This window comes from Acartia tonsa, chromosome 7 (assembly GCF_053477335.1).
Source record: "Acartia tonsa isolate MP-2025a chromosome 7, ASM5347733v1, whole genome shotgun sequence".
NCBI classification, from domain to species: Eukaryota; Metazoa; Arthropoda; class Copepoda; order Calanoida; family Acartiidae; genus Acartia; species Acartia tonsa.
This window is the reverse complement of record NC_137266.1, coordinates 30,348,935-30,374,160: the sequence shown is the minus strand read 5'-3', so window position 1 is coordinate 30,374,160 and position 25,226 is coordinate 30,348,935. Positions and strand designations below refer to the sequence as shown.

At 34.9% G+C, this 25,226-nt stretch overlaps 1 protein-coding gene across 2 annotated transcripts in view; it reads left to right on the top strand.

Annotated features, from left to right (window-relative positions):
* The window catches only part of LOC145325256 (uncharacterized), a 51,552-nt gene that overhangs the window by 24,053 nt on the left and 2,273 nt on the right, over positions 1-25,226 (top strand). For both annotated transcript variants that reach the window (XM_080168189.1, XM_080168188.1), the window contains exons 9-16: positions 5,657-5,719; positions 6,139-6,203; positions 6,781-6,873; positions 7,603-7,663; positions 23,055-23,190; positions 23,671-23,752; positions 24,390-24,438; positions 24,866-25,015. In XM_080168189.1, coding sequence (XP_080024315.1) covers positions 5,657-5,719; positions 6,139-6,203; positions 6,781-6,873; positions 7,603-7,663; positions 23,055-23,190; positions 23,671-23,752; positions 24,390-24,438; positions 24,866-25,015 — 699 coding nt within the window. The remainder of the gene's footprint in view (positions 1-5,656; positions 5,720-6,138; positions 6,204-6,780; positions 6,874-7,602; positions 7,664-23,054; positions 23,191-23,670; positions 23,753-24,389; positions 24,439-24,865; positions 25,016-25,226) is intronic.

Sequence of the window (25,226 nt, the reverse complement as noted above, 5' to 3'; positions counted from 1 at the left end):
TTTTTCATTCAGGATTTTTCCTGGATTATTTGCTTGCCTAGCCTACTTTCAGGAATTGGCAGCCGCGGCTGTTTATCCTACTAATTAGCCGAACCGCAGCAAGTATTTTCCTTGCAGACGTCTATGGTTTCTTTTGTAGAATAGCTGCTGATGGCTAAAAATAGTTGAGCTTTAGCTGCAGTGTTTTTTTAATGTTTCTTTTACCGCCAAATCTTCTCAGCCAGCTATTTAATTTAGAATCGGCCATGGCTAGTTTGCGGTAGCCGACCTATGAGCATTGCTTCTTACTATTTTATAGTTACAAATAAATACAAATAGTTTACTCATGAAGGCTAAAAGGGGGAAATTAGTCTTTTATTCATTTTGTACAATTAAAAGTATTTTCAGATACATAGATTTTGACCTAATAAAATCATTCTTTTAGCAGTGATAATTTGTACTTTTAAAACAATATATTAGTCAAAAGCATAAATAAATCATGAAACCAAACCTTATGAAAATATTTTTTTAAAACTTATAGTTTTTATTTAACATTGGAATACCAAATTATTTTTTGTTTGCAAATTTGAAATTTGTGGTAACTTGTGTAAAAAGCCAGCTGTAAACAAAATTATAAGAGCTTTATATTGATTTTAAGCAATTTGGTTAATTACTTCTTAATTAAGATCAAATGTTTTTAATTACTTGTCCATTAGGGGAAAATTATTTTACTATTGATAATTTTAGAAAATTGTAATAAATAAGGAAAAATTTTTTGTTCATTTTTTGTGTGGGGGGGGGTGTCCCCCCCCCCCCCCCCAATGAAATAGTTATAATAAAATATATATGACAGACAGCCAGACAGCCAGACAGACAGCCAGACAGACAGACAGACGGACAGACAGACAGACAGACATCGTTCTACTTTGTATTATAGATTAGCTTTACTATAAAGGAGACCAATATCTGTTCAGCTGTTAGCGAGATCTTTCTTTAAAGACAAAAAAAACGTACTACTTAAGCCCCGAACTCTTCTTTCAAAAAGCTTTCATAAAATGGAGAAATAGAATATTTTTTCAAAGGTATAAAAAAACATAATACTGGTATGCTTAGTAGATAAACATTAAACATACATTTAAACTGGCAGATATGAACCCTATCTCGAGGTAGGTATACCTATTTATTTTATATTAAAACGTTTTGTTTAAACCATAATTCAATGTTTCAAAGTAACATCAGATTTTCAAGTTAGTACAAGAAGCTGAAAAGTTTATAGGAAAAATTGCACAATACACACACACACACACATACAACTTTAGAACTTTCTAGAACAGTATTCCATAAAATGCGCAAAAAATGAGACATAAAAGTATTGGCGCTAAAAATGACGCATTTTTACCTTTGCTACGCATTTACGCTGTGTTCTACCACAGAAGCCGGTAGAGGGAAGGGGGGGGGGGGAGCAGGGGGGAAAATGACGCAATATTTCTCTCTCTGTCTGTCTTGGTGTCTGAGTGTGTGTGTGTGTGACGCATATTTCCCAGGGAAGTGAAAGCATGTTTTGTCTAAATATGGTCATGTTAAAGTGGTGCAAGTTGGTACTACTAAGAGAAAGGTTGGGTAGGGATATATATTCTACATACTAAATCATAGAATAAGGAACACTAAGATTTTAAATTTTGATATATAATCATTAGGTCATTGAAACATAATTCATCCTTCTTAAAATAATTTATGCAGGAATTTACATATTCCATAATATATAATTTTATCCAATCATTATAATTGCATATTTTTACAATTATTCTAATTATAGCTATGCGCGCTATGAAACGTCAAGAAAATAGCCTAAAACCAGTCCAAGATATTTATACAACTTCCTTAAAAAGTACAAATAACAAAAACCAGCAAATTTTCGAGATCTTAAGCTTCAGACAGAATAAAATCTTACTACTTTTTATTATATGATTAAACACATCCTCTTTTTATGTAATTTAATTCTTTATTAAATGTAAAACCTAGCAGTTGTGATAGAATGCATAAATGAAAGCAATTAAAGATTTTTTCCCGAATATTTTTCGCTTTCTCTGAAGTTTTATATACCATGTGAATCATGTTTTGTCAAGAGCCAGTTCTAAACATAATATTGTCAGAGGTTGGAAGTATTTTAGGGTTATTCTAATTTTCATGGAGAGAGGGGGAGGGGGAAGGAAATGGGACTTCACTCTTAATTTAAACAAGGGCATAGGCACAAGGATGCAAGGATACGTCAATGGAGAATAAAATTATTCTTTCTCCATTTTCATAGAGGTAAAATAATGTTTTTTTGTAATTTCATGTAAATAACGATTTATTTATCTGCCAATGTCCCCTCCCGGCCCTGGTAAGGGCTAGACAATGCAATAAACTTTTCAGAGGTCAACAGACTATTTACAAGAAGCACAGCTACTCTTCAATATAATTTAATAATTTGCAGAAAGGGAGGGGGAGAGGTGGATGGAAGAATAACTAAAATGAATCTTTCATTCATTAAAAGTATATCAGAAGTGCCGTTTCTGAGATATTTAAACTAAAGCGAACCATTACTACTGTATAAATGAGTATTGTGCGCCCCTAGTAATTAGGGTTCTGTATTTAAACTTTTTAAGATTGAAAAATAGCATAAAACCTTCTCGACACCTAAATGAAATATCATAAAAAACATCTGGGGAACTATATGAAGGTAACGAATAAAATGAAGAACTCCATCGATTCAGATTAAACCTTACTACTTTACATATTTTGATAAGGCATTTTTGATGATTTGAAATACTATTATAAGTATCTATTCATTTGATTTTGACTGATGCATGACTCAAATGGGAAGATTTTGCTAGATAAATATTACATGTGGTCATAATTGCGTCACTTTTTCTAAGAATCCAAATCTGTAGGTTTTGCATATTTAAATGACATATAAGAATGCAATTACTAAGGGTTGCGGTATGCAATGGAAGATATTAGTCATTTTATCTACCAATAAATGTTTATACCATTTGACTTACATGTTTTATATGCAAATTTTTTTAGGGATCTTCTTTTAGATAAATTGTTGTATATCCACAATCATACTAATCAAGTAAAAATATTTTTTTGAGGGGGAGATGGCAATTATATCTAAGGACGTTTTTTCTTAGAAGGGTGGTGGTATCCTCCACAAAAATAGTTAAAACCTTTTCAAGGACATATGAGAAGCTACACTGTAAAGGGGAACCATATCGGTCCAGCAGTTAGCGAGATCCCTCAGCAAAAAGATCTTGTAACTTTTATGTAAGGATTGATATATTTTTTATAATTATAGTTATTATCAAACTATCTAAAAAATGTAAAAAAAAACTTTCTGTATGAGTCATACTACTACTACGAATGAAAGTTCATTAGAACTAACCCTGTGAGGTCAATCACCTAACCTATTTCACCAGAGGTATAGATATTACGCCATCCATGCGTATATTTATTTAGCGCCCTTTTCTTTCTCTGAAAATAGAACACAGTGTGTGTGTGTTTCTGGAATTTTAAGGTTGAATGTACTTTCACAGGGTGCATTGTACTTTCAAAATTACGCTGTTATCATAGGATATTTGTTACAAAATTAAGTCATAGTAAAAGGTAAAAAGCTGTTTATCTTTTAGATTCAAATAGAGACATTTTGTAGAATATAATTTTACTGGGTGGGGGGACATAAAACACCCCCACCCTTCGCTTATTTTCTATGTGTAAAAAATATCAGTCTATAACTAACTGACTTTTTAATAATGTTTTTAAACACTTGTTGGATTTTTTAAATAACACAATCCTGGCGGGCACAAGATACCAGTATATCTGGCAGGTTCATCCAGGTAAGGAGCAAATTACCTTTTAGACTTCAACAAAGCGTTTAAAATTACTAAATACTGAAACATCCTAAGATATTATAGGTGTTACTGCGACTGTAAATTTCAGGTTCTTCGTATAATCCTACATGTCTTGACGTTCCAGTAATATTCGACTTAGAGGATCAAAAGAAACATTTCACTTTTTATTTAGAAACGATTAACTAAATTAATACAGAATTATTGATAGAAATGATATAATAATATTTGCATTCAATTATTCATTCATTTTAGATGTGTTATATTGTCTGGCTAGCGTGAAGCCGCTCTATGACAAATCAATGCTAGTATGTCTATGTTATATCTCTGTCTGAAATGTGCAATTTTAGATAAGAATATCATGTCAAATAGAAATGCAACTGTTTGAAATTCTAAACAAATTACACAGCATATCGTTGAGAGTTTTAGATAAAAGAAGAAAAAGAAAGTTATGAAAATAAAGAGGAAACAGTAATGAAAAAAAAAAGAGAAAAATGGTATAGTATTATGCGGTATTTGGCTCGTCAAGTCCCGTTTAATTTTCTTTCCTTTTAATTAACTTAACATTACACTTTAAGATTTACTTAATTTTATTTTGTAAAAAAAAAACTTTACTGTACATTAACTTTCATTACAATGAATAACGTACTAATACGACTATATGAAAAACAAAGGTGTTATAAAGAAATGTTTGCTCTAATATAAAACATCATGTATGATGTAAAAATATCAATTAAATTTGTATTGTCTAATACTGCAAGAAAGTATTTTTGATATTCATAAAATGTGCATTCATACAAAGTAACTTGTTGAGCACTGATATCCCCCTCCCCTTATTTTTAAAATAAATTGAAAAATAAGAAGTTGTGTAGTTTTTTTAGGAGATTGATTTTTTAATTTTGGTCTGGTCTGGTTAGGTTATTTTATGTACTTTGTCGCCCCAAAGTGTTATAGCCTCCCGGAGGGGTTGAGCAAATGTAAAAAATAACCTATCCCCTCCCTAGTTTAAATTTATTTTAAAATAAGGGGGGGGGGGAGTTATAAGTGTTCAAGCAATTTATTTGAAACGCAAATCCCCCCCAAAGACCTATTTTTGAAAATCTGTCTTTGGTAACTAGTAAATCTCACGAACACAGAAATTACAAATTAAAATATATTTGAACATAAAGTTTTAGAATAAGGTTAAATCAAGAAATAAATAGAAATAATTGCACCATCTTATGAAATATGGGAAATTCCAGAAAACAAATATTTAAAAAATCTATTCATTTTATTTAGTAATTCACTAATTTTACATTTTAAGATTTGCTTCCTTATAACTATAGGTCTTGCTGTCCGTATGGTCAATCATGTTACTTTACTTTACCTTTATCTATCAAAATATCATATAAATAAAAATTTTCTTTATAATATTTTTTTCTGTTGTTAAAGAATTAACTTTTAATGCATTGTTGGATGTTTCATTCATACATTTGTAAATTAAATTTCCAATTAAATTAATAAATCAAATTTGTATTTTACAATATTCTATTATTTTCATTTTTACATCTGTCATTTGATTTTATCTACATTTCATCATATTTAATTTTTCCAATGAATCAAACATTTGTTATACAATTTAAAAGGATTTTTTAAAATCTTTATTTCTATTATGATTTAACCATAATAATTTAATTTACCTTCATGTGTAAAAGAATCTTAGAACTATAAAATAAAATTATAAAAATAAATTGTTGTAAAAGGTTTCGTGAATAATTATGAAATAATATATTTTTTTTATTTTTTAGGAGAAGGAAGAAAGACAGAAAAGAAAAGGCCCAACAAAGTCAGGATGAACTTTATGCTCAGAGGTAACATTTATTATCTAAACTACGCATAGATGAATGTTTGCAGGGATCTAAAGGGATAAGACAATGGCCAATAAATTTATGAACATGCACAATGATGACAAACAAAATACCCCTACTATAGATTAAAATTAGTGATTGAATCGCTTGAACACTCAACTTCATAAACCGAACAATCAAAATTCAGAAAGTCCCAAAAGTTGTTAAGCCAACGAATAAGAAAACGTTAACTTTGGGGACTAATGTAATAAATAGCCCATTGTCCCCTATCTCTCTAACTTTTTGTTTCCCTTACACTTTTAGATAAAATAACTAATTAAACTTAAAGTTAATCTCTTATCCCCGTGTTATGTATAAGTAATTCAACGATCAATTTAACTGAAAAATAGTTGTTCTTGAATATTTCTATTTTAATTTTTCAGACAAGGTGAAATCCAGGGTGGAGACCAACAGTCAGTGAATGATGCTGATTATAAGAAACTAGACGGTAAGATAATTTTTCTACCTCAATCCCGGGTTTGGTGGTTTCCTTTTAAATGCCTAGTTGAGCTAAGAACCCCCCCCCCCCCCCAACCCCACCTTATTTCGAATATTTTTCTTGTGTTGGTTTTTTGGGTCAGTTTAGGTTAGGTTCTGTTACGGACTCAATCCGTAATAGGTTCTATTGGGTACAGTTTACACCCATAGGGTATTGGCCCCGCAAGGTTACGCATAAATTTGAAGAAAAAAAATTGAGGGAAAGGGGATTCTGTGCTCGCTAGACAGTTTCAGGTAAAACACACTGAGTTGTAAAGAAAAATATTTTTTTTTTATTTATCACAATTTTCATCTTATTTAAAATATGATGTTTATCTATCTATGTGTGTCTGTCTATTCATACCAGAAGTGCCGGACTTATTTTTCTCCTTTATATACAGGAAAGCTTTTTTAATGCTCTAAGTAGGTTTTTCCTGGTCAACAAAAAAGAGGAAAACCTCCTAAAAATCCCAAATTTACCCTGACACAATATAAATTCTTCAGTAAAACTCCTTCACTTATGATATACAATGATTTTTCTTGTTTAGTTAAGACGAAGACAATTTCAGTCTGTAAATCTGGAGGCCTGGATAGTAAAAATCAGCTTGGACATATTGGACAAGAGGAACCAGAAATGTTAGGTATAATAAAATCTTTAGGGATAAGACAATGGAAAATAACATGATGTACTCTGGTAAGCCGAGCGTTCTCGGCCCACAGGGTAACGAGTTCGGATTCAACGAGCCCTAGCCTTGAATTATTCTACCAAAACAAACTAGCAGGATTTAGTCATACAGAAATTATATATTTAACTGAATAATATTTACAAGCAATGTTTACTATATATATACAACAGATTATAACAATGGTTAGGTTTGAAGGGGGTGTGGGACGCTAGGGCTTAGCTCCCGGCGGTAGACAGGCTGTGGGGGCAGCGGTGGTAAAAGGGGAGGCAGCGCCTCCCGGTTATATAAGCGCGTGAGGGGCGCGTGATAGTTGCATGTTTGAGCCCCTCCCCACACTTAGGCAGGCCAGTTTGACCGCTAGATAGCGGGGTCAACATCGGTCATGAGATAGATGGTGATATAATAAGATTAGTGCAGTGGGTTTGTTATGATAAGTCACAGCGTAGCAACTCTGTAAACTGCCTGTCCGTCTGGTTGTCGTATTACCACAGTACATCCCCAATGCTAATTTCCCCATCTGTAGATTTAAATTATATGTTGAAAAGTTTGAACACTTCTAGTTTGGAAACAATAAATAAAGATGCATTAATATTGAACTTTTCTTTTTTTAAAAGTGTCTGAGTGGACGTTTTTTAACACACAAAATATTTTGTTCAATTGCTAATGCTATATTTTGATTTATAGGTTCTGAGAAGCAATGGTTGCCACAAGGCTTGCTATCTGCTGAATCCAGCTATGATTCTAGGTAGGTGCAGATTATTGACTACAAAAAGGTGGACAACCATTAGAGACTAGTATGATTAATAAGATAATAATGAATCATCTAAGGATTTACTATAGCTTTTAGTCGTAGACTAATAGGTGGAAGAATTGTTATTAATTTTTGTTCAACAAAATCATAGATATAAAGATTGATGAACGTACAGACGGGCAGGCAGATGAATTATTGCTCAATTAACATTGTTCATGTATAGAAGGACTGTAAATTTTGTAAGTTTTATGAATCTACACAAAACAGCAGATATTATGTGTCTTATTTAGAAGCTTATTTATAATTGAGCGTATTGATGTATAGACAATTTTTGGGTATAGTCCTTTCCATGACATCGCTCCATATGGAGCGATGATTTTAATTGATCGCCTCTTATGACATGGGGCGATGTAATGGCTCCTTGAAAGGAGCGATTTAATAGCCCCTTATAACAAGAGGCGATGTTATGACTCCTTGAAAGGAGCGATTTAATAGCCCCTTGCCCTAAGAGGCGATTAAATGATCCTTTATCGCTCCTTTATCGCCCCTTCTAAAGAGGAGATGATATGTCCTCTTATCCCAAGGGGCTATTTAATTAAATATCGCCTCTTCATGGCCCCTTCACTATTATATATATCTTAGTCCCTTGATGGCCCCTACATCGCTCCTACATCGCCCCTTCATCGCTCCTCCATCGCTCCTTCTCCAAATTTATATTACATTGTACTTTGATGGCCCCTACATCGCCCCTCCATCGCTCATGGCACATTATTTACGAAAAAAACATTTTTCTGCATGAGGTCTCAGATTTGGATAAAAACTTCCAGTCCCCTTCATTTGGTCATAAAACTAAGGGCTGGGTGATTTTTAACCTTTTTAATCCATTTAAAGTCCGATTTTTCGCGCATTTTCTCACTGTGGTGTTTTCACAATGAAAAAAAGGCATTTTTTCATGATTTTCAAGTTTAAAATTTTTACATTAATTTTCAACTTACATACATGTTTTATATATCAAATTAATCCCCCAGATGGGTACAATATAGAATTTGTCTTTAAAATCACAAAAATCATGAATTACAGGGTGTCCCAAGAAAAATGTCAAAACAGGTTTTTTAAACTTTTGACACTGTCAGGAAACGAATTTTGCCCATTTTTTGCCTTGAGAGTGAATATCATCCATTTTACAACACATATGAAGTAAATTTGGCGTGGTAACTCCAAATTTGGACACCTGAGAAATTTTTGAAACACCCTGTAAAAGTGATTTTTGCGTCTGTAGAGCTAAAAATTGGTCCAAATTGATTATTTTTTTCAAAGTAGCATACAAAGTATTTAAGTATGTTAGACCATAGTGTTTTCTGACCAGATTACAATTTTTATATTTTTTGGACACCCTGTATTTTCAAAAAAATGAGAAATTTTTTTTGTTGTTTTTTTAAATTTTTTTTCTTTTTTTAAGTTACCTAAAACTGTCATATAGATACAGATTTTGACTAATAACAATAATATTTGCCTATTTTACAAATTTACACACTTTTGGGACACCCTGTGCATGTTTTTAAAAAATGGTGGTTTTTGCCCCTTTTTGGGGGGAAGGAGTCGTTTTAGGACCAGAGACTATTACTTCATGTTTGTACAACTTTTCAAGGCACATAATTTGTTATTTATACATCAACCGCCTCCGGCGAACCGTTTTGCCGTTATTCACCGCCAAAGGCGGAATTTTTACCTTTTTTACCGTTCTCGAGGTTTTAACGGGCATTTTTGGTCTGAAGGCGTTGGTTTATCAAGATCACTCTGAAATACTTTTATTTAGACTATTTTATTTACTAAATTTCATGTGAAGTAAAATTTTTTGTATATCCAACCCATTTATGTCAAAAGGAATTTTAAATGGACGTGATTTATGTTTCTTTTATTACTAATGTTATATCAATTATTAATATTATATTCACTCCATTCACTTGTTTTAACAATTGAAATCCATCTTGACGAAAAACGGTTAGATGCACAAAAATTTTTACTTCACATAAAATTTAGTAAATAAAATTGCCTAAATAAAAGTATTTCAGAGTGATCATGATAAACCAACGCCTTCAGACCAAAAATGCCCGTTAAAACCTCGAGAACAGTAAAAAAGGTAAAAATTCCGCCTTTGGCGGTGAATAACGGCAAAACGGTTCGCCGGAGGCGGTTGATGTATAAATAACAAATTATGTGCCTTGAAAAGTTGTACAAACATGAAGTAATAGTCTCTGGTCCTAAAACGACTCCTTCCCACCAAAAAGGGGCAAAAACCACCATTTTTTAAAAACATGCACAGGGTGTCCCAAAAGTGTGTAAATTTGTAAAATAGGCAAATATTATTGTTATTAGTCAAAATCTGTATCTATATGACAGTTTTGGGTAACTTAAAAAAAGAAAAAAAAGAAAAAAAAACAACAAAAAAAATTTCTCATTTTTTTGAAAATACAGGGTGTCCAAAAAATATAAAAATTGTAATCTGGTCAGAAAACACTAAGGCCTAACATACTTAAATACTTTGTATGCTACTTTGAAAAAAAATAATCAATTTGGACCAATTTTTAGCTCTACAGACGCAAAAATCACTTTTACAGGGTGTTTCAAAAATTTCTCAGGTGTCCAAATTTGGAGTTACCACGCCAAATTTACTTCATATGTGTTGTAAAATGGATGATATTCACTCTCAAGGCAAGAAATGGGCAAAATTCGTTTCCTGACAGTGTCAAAAGTTTAAAAAACCTGTTTTGACATTTTTCTTGGGACACCCTGTAATTCATGATTTTTGTGATTTTAAAGACAAATTCTATATTGTACCCATCTGGGGGATTAATTTGATATATAAAACATGTATGTAAGTTGAAAATTAATGTAAAAATTTTAAACTTGAAAATCATGAAAAAATGCCTTTTTTTCATTGTGAAAACACCACAGTGAGAAAATGCGCGAAAAATCGGACTTTAAATGGATTAAAAAGGTTAAAAATCACCCAGCCCTTAGTTTTATGACCAAATGAAGGGGACTGGAAGTTTTTATCAAAATCTGAGACCTCATGCAGAAAAATGTTTTTTTCGTAAATAATGTGCCTCCTACATCACCCCTTCATCGCTCCTTCTTCAAATTTATATTACATTGTACTTTGATGGCCCCTACATCGCCCCTCCATCGCTCCTACATCGCCCCTTCATCGCTCCTTCTTCAAAATATATTACATTGTACTGTGATGGCCCCTACATCGCTCCTACATCGCTCCTTCATCGCTCCTACATCGCCCCTTCATCGCTCCTTCTCCAAATTTATATTACATTGCAACTTGATGGCCCCTACATCGCTCCTACATCGCTCCTCCATCGCCCCTTCATCGCTCCTTCTCCAAATTTATATAACATTGCAACTTGATGGCCCCTACATCGCTGCTACATCGCTCCTCCATCGCTCCTACATCGCCCCTTCATCGCTCCTTCCACAAATTTATATTACATTGTACTTTGATGGCCCCTACATCTCTCCTCCATCGCTCCTCCATCGCCCCATCGCCCCTTAATAGCCCCTTACCTTAATTTATATAAAAAAGCCCCTACATAGCCTCTCCATCGCCCCTTAATAGCTCCTTACCTTAATTTTTATAACATAGCCCCTACATAGCCTCTCCATCGCCCCTTAATAGCCCCTTATCTTAATTTATATAACAAAGCCCCTACATAGCCTCTCCATCGCCCCTAATAGCCCCTTACCTTTATTTATATAACAAAGCTCCTACATAGCCTCTCCATTGCCCCTTAATAGTCCCTTACCTTAATTTATATAACATAGCTCCTACATAGCCTCTCCATCGCCCCTTAAAAGCCCATTACCTTAATTTATATAACATAGCCCCTACATAGCCTCTCCATCGCCCCTTACCTTAATTTATATAACATAGCCCCTACATAGCCTCTCCATCGCCCCTTAATAGCTCCTTACCTTAATTTATATAACATAGCCCCTACATAGCCTCTCCATCGCCCCTTAATAGCCCCTTACCTTAATTTATATAACATAGCCTCTACATAGCCTCTCCATCGCCCCTTAATAGCCCCTTACCTTAATTTATATAACATAGCCCTACATAGCCTCTCCATCGCCCCTTAATAGCCCCTTACCTTAATTTATATAGCATAGCCCCTACATAGCCTCTCCATCGCCCCTTAATAGCCTCTTACCTTAATTTATATAATCCTTACCTTAATATATATAACATAGCCCCTACATAGCCTCTCCATCGCCCCTAAATAGCCCCTTACCCTAATTTATATAACATAGCCCCTACATAGCCTCTCCATCGCCCCTTAATAGCTCCTTACCTTAATTTATATAACATAGCCCCTACATAGCCTCTCCATCGCCCCTTAATAGCCCCTTACCTTAATTTATATAACATAGCCCTACATAGCCTCTCCATCGCCCCTTAATAGCCCCTTACCTTAATTTATATAGCATAGCCCCTACATAGCCTCTCCATCGCCCCTTAATAGCCTCTTACCTTAATTTATATAATCCTTACCTTAATATATATAACATAGCCCCTACATAGCCTCTCCATCGCCCCTAAATAGCCCCTTACCCTAATTTATATAACATAGCCCCTACATAGCCTCTCCATCGCCCCTTAATAGCCCCTTACCTTAATTTATATAACATAGCCTCTACATAGCCTCTCCATCGCCCCTTAATAGCCCCTTACCTTAATTTATATAACATAGCCCTACATAGCCTCTCCATCGCCCCTTAATAGCCCCTTACCTTAATTTATATAGCATAGCCCCTACATAGCCTCTCCATCGCCCCTTAATAGCCTCTTACCTTAATTTATATAATCCTTACCTTAATATATATAACATAGCCCCTACATAGCCTCTCCATCGCCCCTGAATAGCCCCTTACCCTAATTTATATAGCATAGCCCCTACATAGCCTCTCCATCGCCCCTTAATAGCTCCTTACCTTAATTTATATAACATAGCCCTACATAGCCTCTCCATCGCCCCTTAATAGCCCCTTACCTTAATTTATATAACATAGCCTCTACATAGCCTCTCCATCGCCCCTTAATAGCCCCTTACCTTAATTTATATAACATAGCCCTACATAGCCTCTCCATCGCCCCTTAATAGCCCCTTACCTTAATTTATATAGCATAGCCCCTACATAGCCTCTCCATCGCCCCTTAATAGCCTCTTACCTTAATTTATATAATCCTTACCTTAATATATATAACATAGCCCCTACATAGCCTCTCCATCGCCCCTAAATAGCCCCTTACCCTAATTTATATAACATAGCCCCTATATAGCCTCTCCATCGCCCCTTAATAGCTCCTTACCTTAATTTATATAACATAGCCCCTACATAGCCTCTCCATCGCCCCTTAATAGCCCCTTACCTTAATTTATATAACATAGCCCTACATAGCCTCTCCATCGCCCTTAATAGCCCCTTACCTTAATTTATATAGCATAGCCCCTACATAGCCTCTCCATCGCCCCTTAATAGCCTCTTACCTTAATTTATATAATCCTTACCTTAATATATATAACATAGCCCCTACATAGCCTCTCCATCGCCCCTAAATAGCCCCTTACCCTAATTTATATAACATAGCCCCTACATAGCCTCTCCATCGCCCCTTAATAGCCCCTTACCTTAATTTATATAACATAGCCTCTACATAGCCTCTCCATCGCCCCTTAATAGCCCCTTACCTTAATTTATATAACATAGCCCTACATAGCCTCTCCATCGCCCCTTAATAGCCCCTTACCTTAATTTATATAGCATAGCCCCTACATAGCCTCTCCATCGCCCCTTAATAGCCTCTTACCTTAATTTATATAATCCTTACCTTAATATATATAACATAGCCCCTACATAGCCTCTCCATCGCCCCTGAATAGCCCCTTACCCTAATTTATATAACATAGCCCCTACATAGCCTCTCCATCGCCCCTTAATAGCTCCTTACCTTAATTTATATAACATAGCCCCTACATAGCCTCTCCATCGCCCCTTAATAGCTCCTTACCTTAATTTATATAACATAGCCTCTACATAGCCTCTCCATCGCCCCTTAATAGCCCCTTACCTTAATTTATATAACATAGCCCTACATAGCCTCTCCATCGCCCCTTAATAGCCCCTTACCTTAATTTATATAGCATAGCCCCTACATAGCCTCTCCATCGCCCCTTAATAGCCTCTTACCTTAATTTATATAATCCTTACCTTAATATATATAACATAGCCCCTACATAGCCTCTCCATCGCCCCTAAATAGCCCCTTACCCTAATTTATATAACATAGCCCCTACATAGCCTCTCCATCGCCCCTTAATAGCCCCTTACCTTAATTTATATAACATAGCCTCTACATAGCATCTCCATCGCCCCTTAATAGCCCCTTACCTTAATTATATAACATAGCCCCTACATAGCCTCTCCATCGCCCCTTAATAGCCTCTTACCTTAATTTATATAACATAGCCCCTTCATAGCCTCTTCATCGCCCCTTACCTTAATTTATATAACATAGGCCCTTTATGGCTCCTGTACAGCCTCTGTAATTGTATTGCCCCTTCATTATAGAAGGTAGGGCATTAAGGTAAGGAAGGAATGTGACCCTCTACAGTTTTAAATTTAAGTTTTAAAAGGATGACAAGGATGACAACATTTATAAAAGCAAAGCTCTGAAACGGTAGAAAAAAGTTTAAAGGAAGCCTGCAAGAAATACCACGCTTTAACTGCTGAAAGACTGCCACAAGTAGACCAAATACCCCAAATTTGAAGCCTTCAGCTTCTATAACAAAAAAGTTCTAGGCATTTTAAAATGACATTTTATGTACAATGGAAATTTTGAAAGAATTGCAATGCTCATGTTGAAAACTTTAAAATTAAACTACGTGGCCTAGAAACAAAATTATAAGCTTATTTTTTTTGTCATAAATTTAGGTTTCCAGTAACTAATTATATTTTTACAATAAAAATACCCATTTTTATAGTCAAAATCATTAAAAAAAAATAAGTTTTACTTGCGTTGTACCGAATGTACTGTAGCCAATCAGAAGGCTGAATCAGCTTAACAACCAATCACAGCTAAGCTTGTATTAGTTTACCCCTTTGTTTCCGCTATGATTTTCGTTTAAAAATGCAATTTAAATCGATTTTTTTTCATAGATTTTGACTATGAAATGTGGTGTTTTTATTGTAAAAATGTAATCAGTTACAGGCAATCTAAGTTTCTGACAAAGATAAGGTTATAATTTTATGTCTAGGCAACGTAATTTAATATTGTTTTTTCTTTTATGAGCATTGGAAATCTTTCAAAAATTCCATTGTACATAAAATGCTATTTTGAAATGCCTAGAACTTTTTTGTTATTGAAGCTGAAGGCTTATAATTTGGGGTATTGGGTCTTCTTGTGGCAGTCTTTTAGCAGTTAAAGCGTGTTATTTCTTGCAGGCGTCCTTTAATGAACATTAATAATGTAGAGTGTCAGAACTGAATAGTCAGTACATAAATTTAAAATTCGAAACAAAATTGTAAGTAAATTTATTGAGAAATTGCTTACATGCAGGAAAATGCTTAAGGACGTACTCACATTTTTTGGACTTGATTATAGATATGATTCGCTTATAACATTCTATTTTGTTGTCCTAGGAATCAGTATCCCAGAAATCAGATTAATCGGATAATTTTGATACATAAAAATTTGTTGTAAGTTAATAATTAGTATGCTTAAAATGGACGTATGGATATTCTGATAATGATTATAGACTTTCTAAATCGTACCTTTCTACTACAGGAATCACATGCCTAAATTAACGAAAATAGCTAACCGTTACGGACGTACGGACTGATCCTTAATATAGAAAAGCTTTGCTTTTAAAAAGTTAAAAAGATTTTTTGAGGGGATGGGGTAATATTTTTCTTGGGGTGAATTTTCTGGGAGGGTGGAGATACCCTCCCTCGAAATAATTATAAACCCTCTATGAACTTAAAAGAAGCTTCACTGTAAAGGAGAACCATATAGGTTCAGCGGTTAGCTTTTCTACAGACAAAAAAAAGATTACTACTTTATATAATAGGTTATGAAAAAGGAAAAAAAAGCAAGATAACAAGGATAACAACATTCACAAAAGCATAGCTCTAAAATCAGGAGGTCAAACATAAATTTTGTTAAAATTAGCGTAAATCTATAATACAAAGTAGAATGATGTCTGTCCATCCGTCTGTCTGTCTGTCCGTCTGTCTGTCCGTCTGTCTGTCCGTCTGTCTGTCCGTCTGTCTGTCCGTCTGTCAGTCCCTTAAGATCTCGGTAACCACTGGACCGATTATATTCTACTATTCAGGGAATATACCTACTGGTCCTGTGGTGGTTTTAGGCTATTTTCTTGGGGGGTGGGATACCCCCAACCCCCCCAAAAACAAAAAAATCCCCCCCCATTTTTTTTTTGCTGAAGATTTTCTTGGTCCTATTACGAATTTCGCCAAAAAAAAATTTTATCACCTCTTGGGGCAAAGCCCCTGAGGCTAGGGGCGAATCTGCTAGTATAGAATATAGTAAAAGGGCATAATTTTATTTTTAGTATTTGATTATAATACTAAACCTTGTTGTCCTAAGAAACATTACTCCAAAACCCAGATGAATGGGACAATGATATTATACAAAAAAATGGACGTACATACTTTCTAGTAATGAATATAGTATTGTACCCAACTGTTATAGAAATCATTCTGCAAAGTTTGAAATCGATAGGATATTTATAACATGTCTAAATTAAAGAAAATGTCGTCTAACCGTTTGGACGTACGGACAAACCAATCCTTACTATAGAAAAGTTTCGCATTTAAAAAGGAAAATTATAATGAAAATATAATGAATTAATAAAATAAATATAAATAATATAATAACATAATGAAATAAAGAAAAAAAATAAACTAAGAGAATGAAATTTTTTAGTTAAATAGAAATTTGAATAAGGATCATATAATGGACAAACAGACAAAGTAAGTTATAGAGCAGACTTTAAGAGAATATGCTATTACTCAAAGATTATCACGAAACCTAAGTCTTTTGAAGCATAATTGAGAGACAGACAAAATAATTTATAGACTGGATATACATATGTCATGGGAATATTCACTAAAAATCTCAACAGTCTATCTTTAACAATAGCAGAGAAAACCACATGCTTAACTTAATGAGAAGAGCAATGACGAAAGGACTAGCCCTAATTGTAGAAAAGTCTCTCTTTTAACAAAAAAAGTATTTTTTTTGGTCTGAAGCTTAAAAATTTCATAAACTGACTAAATTCTCCATTTAAGGGAAGCTTCACATAGGTCATGGGATGGTTTTTTGCTTTTTCATTTTCAGATTTAAGCCCCTAATTGGTTTAGGCTATTTTTCTGCCTCCTTACATTAAAAAGAGCGCAGCTGCAAGTGAATAAGAAAAGAGAAATATAAAAGAAGAATACATATTATCCTATTATATAAAGTAGTAAAACATAAACAAACGTTGGAGTGGACAAACCTAGGAATGGGACAATCGTCGGAGTGGACATTGCTTATGTAAAACGCAGGAGTGTCTTTTATTTTATTTATAAGATAAAAATCTTTCAAAACAAAAAAAAATCTTGAATATCTTTTCTCACAGACTGAAATTTTAAAATCAGTCTAACAGTTTTCCAAAGTAGGTAAGTTCTATCGAAAGGCAAAGGTTTGAAACAGATAGAACATTTCATTAAACTAAAACATATTTTTTTCTCACATTGTTTACAACTGTCAAATATGTTTTTTTATATGCCTAACCCCTGCAGGGGGCTTATTTGTATATTTATATCTTAACCTAACCTAACCTGTGTAGAAATAACTAAACAAATGTTGTTGAAACCTAATTTTTAAGATATTATAGACACTTCTGCGTTTTACTTATATAATGTCCACTCCGACATTTGTCCGAAATATCCTGTGTTTGTCCACGTTAGTAAGGCTTTCTGTTCTGAAACTTAAGATCTCAATAACTACTAAACAGATTGGGCTTTCTATTTCGGGTAAGCTTAATATTTGTCTTGTAATGGCTTTAGGCTATTTTATTTTAAGTCGAGGGATGGTTTTAGGCTATTCTATTTTAAGTCCTGGGAAGGCTTTAGGCTTTTATTCATTCCCCTTTGAATACAGAGCCAATAGATGCTGGGGGCGTAGCCGCTAGTCGATATACAAAGTTTTTTTTTGTCTGTAGCAAAGGATCTCGTTTGCTGCTAAACCGATATGATGTATGTCTGTCTGTCTATACCGTAGGATCTTGCTAACCGCTGAGTACTGAGATGATTTTAAGATAGTTTATTTTTTTTCCTTATAATAAAATAACAGGATATTTGTCCATAAAAAGCGAAGCAATATCTTAATTTTTGTTGTTGGAACTGTTTTTCAGTTGATTATACCAAGGATCTAAAGGAATAAGACAATGGCCGATAAATTTTTATCCATCCCTAATAACGATACACAAAATTGCAACACTACAACCAAAATATGACAAAAGTCCCCAAAGTTTTGAGCCAACGAATAAGAAAACTTCATTATAAAACTTTGGAGACTATTGTAAAAATTGCCTAATGTTTCCTTTATCCCTGAGATTATACAGACTATCCTTAAACTAATATTTACATTAAAGTAACAGGATGTTTATCAGTATCAACTGAACCGATATGCTTCTCCTTTACATTGAAGCTTATTTTACTCGCAGGAAAAGTTTTCATTTTGGGGAGGGGACTAACACTTTCAGCCCCCGGAAGGTATCACTTCCCTTAAATTCTTAACCTTCCCCCTCCCCCCCCTCTCCACCACATCTATTCATTAAAGTACTCCTAGGGTCATCTATGGGATTAGCCGTTAGTGACTTAAAAATAATTCAAGTGCAATGATATATTTACCAAATTAATACGATAATTTTGTATACATTTTTTATGAAAAAAAATTATTTTGCCAAAGGCAGCCAAAAAATAAGCAGCAAATATTTCAAAAATGCTCTGATAATCAGAGATCTACAGGGATAAGACGATTGTCGATAAAATGATATATATACATATATACAGTGTGTTTTTTTATGAGAACTTTTTTGAAAGCAATTTTACCTTACTTATAGTTATTAGAATTTAATGATTAATGGCTTATTCTCTTCTTTTTTATAACCTTTAATAGAAAAGCAAAAAATATTTCAGTTTTTATTCAAAAAGTACAGTAAATTAAAAAATTTAAAACTTAGGTGTCAACATCTAAAAATGGTTTTAGTGCATTTTTCTTATAATCTACCTATGCAAGAATGGCTGCAAAACGCTTCAAAGTTGAGATATTGAGCTAAAAATTTATATAGATACTACTTGTGACATGTACTAGAACATTTTGAAATTTGAAGGCCATATCTCAACCAGGGAGGGAATACTGGCCCCCCAATGTACTCCCTCCATTCTTGGAAAGGGTAGAAGATTTGAGCATAAGAAAAATGCGCTAAAACCATTTCTCGTATTCATTTGAATCCGGTGGATAGGAACCGGTTCTCATCCATACGAAAAAACTATGTCTAGCATCGTATTATATCCAGCTTTCTACGAATATAGATATGTACAATCATAAGATTAAACCCAGTTTTTTTAGCCGGTGCCTTCTGCACCTCGGGGCTAAAAAAACTAGTTTTAATCTCATAATTGTACTTTCTATATCCGCGGAAAGCCGTTTATAATACGATGCGAGAAATAACTATTTTAGATGTTGACACCCATGTTTTGAAATTTTGAATTTACTGTACTTTTTAAATAAAAACTGAAATATTTTTTTGCTTTTCTGTTAATGGTTTTAAAAAACGAAGAGAATAAGCCATTAATCATTAAATTCTGATAACTATAAGTAGGGTAAAATTGCTTTCAAAAATGCTCTCATAAAAAAAAACACTGTATATATATGTATGTTTATATATTAATTATTCCCATTGATGATTCACAAAATTACCCCTTCTTTAGTTTAGAATTAGTGGTTGAAACATTTAGACACTCAACTTAATGAACTAAACAATCACAAAACAATAAAAAGTCCCCAAGGTTGTTAATCTAACGAATAAGAAAACGGTATTATAAAACTTTGGAGAATAGACAGCACTCTTGGATAAGCCAACTTATAACACTTTGGGAACTATCCTAATCCTCCCTGGCGAAATGACAATGAGATTTTTTGGTAAATTTGTGGCAAACTTTATTCTTAATAAATTAGCACTTGGCAAAATTATACTGGAGAGATATTTCATTGAAGAATAAATTTTTTTTTTGCCCAAACTTTTCGTCAGCCAATAATAACAGATAAGTTAAACATTGTAAAAATAATATAGTAACTTAACTCGAGTTGTCAACGGCAGAAATTAGGTCCTGAGATGGTTTTAGGCCTGGAAAGGTTTATAACAATTTTATCTGTATTTCTTAAAATAAATTAACAGAATCTTTGTCTGTATGTATGAATGTCTGTCTGTACCGAAGGATCTTGCTAACCGCTGAACCAATATGGTTCTCCTTTACAGTGAAGATTCCTATAGGTCCTGAGATCGTTCTCCTTAATAGGGTAGCTTCTCATAGGTCCTGGGGAGGTTAATAACTATTTTATTTTAATCCTTATAATAAAGTAACAGGATCTTTGTCTGTATGTATGTCTGTCTGTACCTTGCTAACCACTAAACCGACATGGTTCTCCTTTACAGTGAAGCTTCCTATGGGTAATGAGATGGCTTTAGGCCATTTTATTTTTAATCCTTATAAAAAGTAACAGGATCATTGTCTGTATGTATCAAAGAAGATCGCTAACTGCAGAACCAATATGGTTCTCCTTTATAGGGTAGCTTCCAATAGATCCTGGGAAGGTGTATAACTGTTTTGAAGGAGGATATAAGGGGCTATTAAGGGGCGATGGAGAGGCTATGTAGAGGCTATGTTATATAAATTAAGGTAAGGGGCTTTTAAGTGGCGATGGAGGGCTATTAAGGGGCGATGGAGAGGCTATGTTATATAAATTAAGGTAAGGAGCTATTAAGGGGCGATGGAGAGGCTATGTAGCGGCTATGTTATATAAATTGGCTATTAAGGGGCGATGGAGAGGCTATATAGGGGCTATTTTATATAAATTAAGGTAAAGGACTATTAAGGGGCGATGGAGAGGCTATGTAGGGGCTATGTTATATAAATTAAGGTAAGGGGCTATTAAGGGGCGATGGAGAGGCTATTTAGGGGCTATGTTATATAAAATCGGGTAAGGGGCTATTAAGGGGCGATGGGGAGGCTATGTAGGAGCTATGTTATATAATTAAGGTAAGGGGATATTAAGGGGCGATGGAGAGGCTATGTAGGGGCTATGTTACATAATTAAGGTAAGAGGCTATTATGGGGCGATGGAGAGGCTATGTAGGAGCTTTGTTATATAGATTAAGGTAAGGGGCTATTAAGGGGCGATGGAGAGGCTTTGTAGGGGCTATGTTATATAGATTAGGGTAAGGGGCTATTAAGGGGCGATGGAGAGGCTATATAGGGGCTATGTTATATAAATTAAGGTAAGAGGCTATTAAGGGGCGATTGAGAGGCTATGTAGGGGCTATGTTACATAATTAAGGTAAGGGGCTATTAAGGGGCGATGGAGAGGCTATATAGGAGCTTTGTTATATAAATTTAGGTAAGGGGCTATTAAGGGGCGATGGAGAGGCTATGTAGGGGCAATGTTATATAATTAAATTAAGTGGCTATTAAGGGGCGATAGAGAGGCCATATAGGAGCTTTGTTATATAAATTAAGGTAAGGGGCTATTAAGGGGCGATGGAGGAGCGATGTAGGGGCCATCAAGTTGCAATGTAATATAAATTTGGAGAAGGAGCGATGAAGGGGCGATGTAGGAGCGATGAAGGAGCGATGGAGGAGCGATGGAGGAGCTATGTAGGAGCGATGTAGGGGCCATCAAGTTGCAATGTAATATAAATTTGGAGAAGGAGCGATGAAGGGGCGATGTAGGAGCAATGAAGGAGCGATGTAGGAGCGATGTAGGGGCCATCACAGTACAATTTAATATAAATTTGGAGAAGGAGCGATGAAGGAGCGATGTAGGAGCGATGGAGGGGCGATGTAGGGGCCATCAAAGTACAATGTAATATAAATTTGGAGAAGGAGCGATGAAGGGGCGATGTAGGAGCGATGAAGGAGCGATGAAGGAGCGATGTAGGAGCGATGTAGGAGTGATGTAGGAGCGATGTAGGGGCCATCACAGTACAATTTAATATAAATTTGGAGAAGGAGCGATGTAGGAGCGATGGAGGGGCGATGTAGGAGCGATGGAGGGGCGATGTAGGAGCCATCAAAGTACAATGTAATATAAATTTGGAGAAGGAGCGATGAAGGAGCAATGGAGGGGCGATGTAGGAGCGATGGAGGTTTGGAGGGGCGATGTAGGGGCCATCAAAGTACAATGTAATATAAATTTGGAGAAGGAGCGATGAAGGGGCGATGTAGGAGCGATGAAGGAGCGATGTAGGAGCGATGTAGGGGCCATCACAGTACAATTTAATATAAATTTGGAGAAGGAGCGATGTAGGAGCGATGGAGGGGCGATGTAGGAGCGATGAAGGAGCGATGTAGCAGCGATGTAGGGGCCATCAAGTTGCAATGTAATATAAATTTGGAGAAGGAGCGATGAAGGGGCGATGTAGGAGCGATGAAGGAGCGATGTAGGAGCGATGTAGGGGCCATCACAGTACAATTTAATATAAATTTGGAGAAGGAGCGATGTAGGAGCGATGTAGGGGCCATCACAGTACAATTTAATATAAATTTGGAGAAGGAGCGATGAAGGAGCGATGTAGGAGCGATGAAGGGGCGATGTAGGAGCGATGTAGGGGCCATCAAAGTACAATGTAATATAAATTTGGAGAAGGGGCGATGGAGGAGCGATGTAGGGGCCATCAAGTGGGTTGTTATATAAATTAAGGTAAGGGACTACGGAGGGGCGATGGAGAGGCTATGAAGGAGCCATCATGGGGCTATAGTATAGCCTCTTATCATAAGAGGCGATATTAACGCCCCTTCAAAGGAGCTATTAAGAGGCCATGAAGGAGCTATAGCATAGCCTCTTATCATAAGGGGCGATATGAACGCTCCTTAAAAGGGGCTATCACATCGCTCCATATGATAAGAGGCTATGCTATAGCTCCTTGAAGGAGCTATAGAAAATCATCGCCCCATATGGAGCGATGTCATGGAAAGGACTATACCCCAATTTTTTATAGTATCTGCGCTACTATAATTCTTTGTTCAGGTCTGAGTCAGGAAGTTCAGGTGAGGAGGCTATGATATCAACTGGTCACAGAAAGCTGTCAGCTGCCATGTCTATGCCTGTCTATCCAAGCTATGTGGCACCTATCTACTTTAACCCCATCAATAAGACTTCAGAGGTGGGCTATACAATTATTATCAACCCTTTGATTGCACGACATTTGTGAACACAGTAATAGTGTCTGACTGATTATGACGTAACAAAAAAAATAGCCAATGAGAGGCCGTTATTGACCAATGGTAAAATTTATAGTGGCCTCTCATTGGCTAATTTTTTTTGTTACGTCATAATGAGTCAGACACTATTACTGTGTTCGACATTTGTCTTGAAGTCTTATCTGTGCATAGTAATGAGTTGTGTTTACGGGAAAAGTCATTCCCTCTCCTCTCTCTTTATTATTGTCACGTACAAGACATGTCAGTACTTTGTACCATTTTTAACGTCTCTAGTATGACGATTATACAATAGATATATTTCTAAAAAAGCAGAATTTTCCACAATAAACATTTAGGAGAAAAAAGAGTATATTGTCCATTTTTCTAATCCTGAATTCCCCAATATTAGATTTAAAATCTTCTAAACTAACTTTTTTTTTCAGACAAGCGATTACAGTTCTTTGACCAGCAACAGTTCAGAATATCACAGCAGCAACTATAATAGTAGTGATACACACGGCTCAGGTGAATTATAGAGTAACTTTGCTGCAGTATAGTTATACACACGTTAAATTACTTGCATTATTTAATTAGTTTTCACTACTATAGTAGTTATACACATGGCTCTGGTGAATTTTAGAGTAGCTTATTTAAAACATGTCAAATTACTCATGTATTTAAATAATCCTATTTTATAAAGTAGTAAGGATTTTTTGTCTGAAGCTTAAGATCTCAATAACTACTGAACTGATTGGTTTCTCTATTTTATGTGAGCTTTACATAGGTCCAGTGATAGTTTTAGGCAATTCATTTTCATAGTTATGTTTTGGGATGGTTTTAAGCTATTTCTCTATCCCCTTTGAATACAAAGCCACTGTATGCTAGGGGCACAGCCGCTAGTTATTTTAGTAGAATTAGAAAGGAAAGATTTCGTGATTTTTTAAAGATAATAACTCTGTTAACTTTCTCCAACTATTTGTTAAGCCTATTCTGGAGCAGCTGTAAACAGCATTTCAAAACTTTTCTGAAAGTTTTATAACTATTGGGGCAGCCATTTAAAAGATATTTTAAGGGGATTCATCCAGCTACTAACGTAATAGTGGAGATTTGGTGATTTTTAAATCTTTGTTAAACTATTATTCAAAAAAAATTATTGTTGTAGATAACCAGTGTGATTCTGATTCAAGATCTGAAGCTAACTCTACACCAAGGTAAATACAACATCTTAAATAGGGCAATTATGTCCAGAGGTAGCTCATCAAAAATATTTTTACGAACTGTAACATCAATATGAAAACTTTAATTAAGAAAAGTGTCAATATGTCTGTATGATTGTCTGATATAGCGTTTTTACTTCGAAAAAAAGGCAATTCCATTCAACTTTTGTCACAAAATATAAGCAGACGTGGCTTGTTAAGACTAAAAAACAAAGTTATGGAGTAGCTGCTCAACTTAATAAATATTTGCTGTTAAATTTAAACTCATGAACATTATACATAATGACGCGATGATATTTACCATTACTGGTGTTCATTTAGATTACATTGATCAACATATTGAACTGGGCTTTTCATATGGGTTAAAATAAAGATTTGTCTTCTTCCCCATATATGTCAATGTGTATATATTTATATTCAGTATTGAGTTAGAAGAAAGTGGTAACGGCCATAACCATGCTTCTGGAGGCCTCCAGGTATCTGGAACCTTCAGGCATCCAGCTGGCATCAACATTGCTGCAAGGCAGGAGAAACCTATGCTGGTCAAATCTACCAGCTCTTCGTTCTTCAGGTTTTAACAATAAAATTAATTTTATCAGTAATCAATACTATGAATGATTTCGACTTCAGGGTGACTTTAATCGTAGATATTATTGGGCTTTGAATTTAATACTTGTGGCATTACATGCTACCGACCATTTCATTGCACAATCTTTGTTAAAAAGGCATGCTCGTACATGAGAGGGAAATGTCAAATTATCCCGAGACATATACAAGGATAT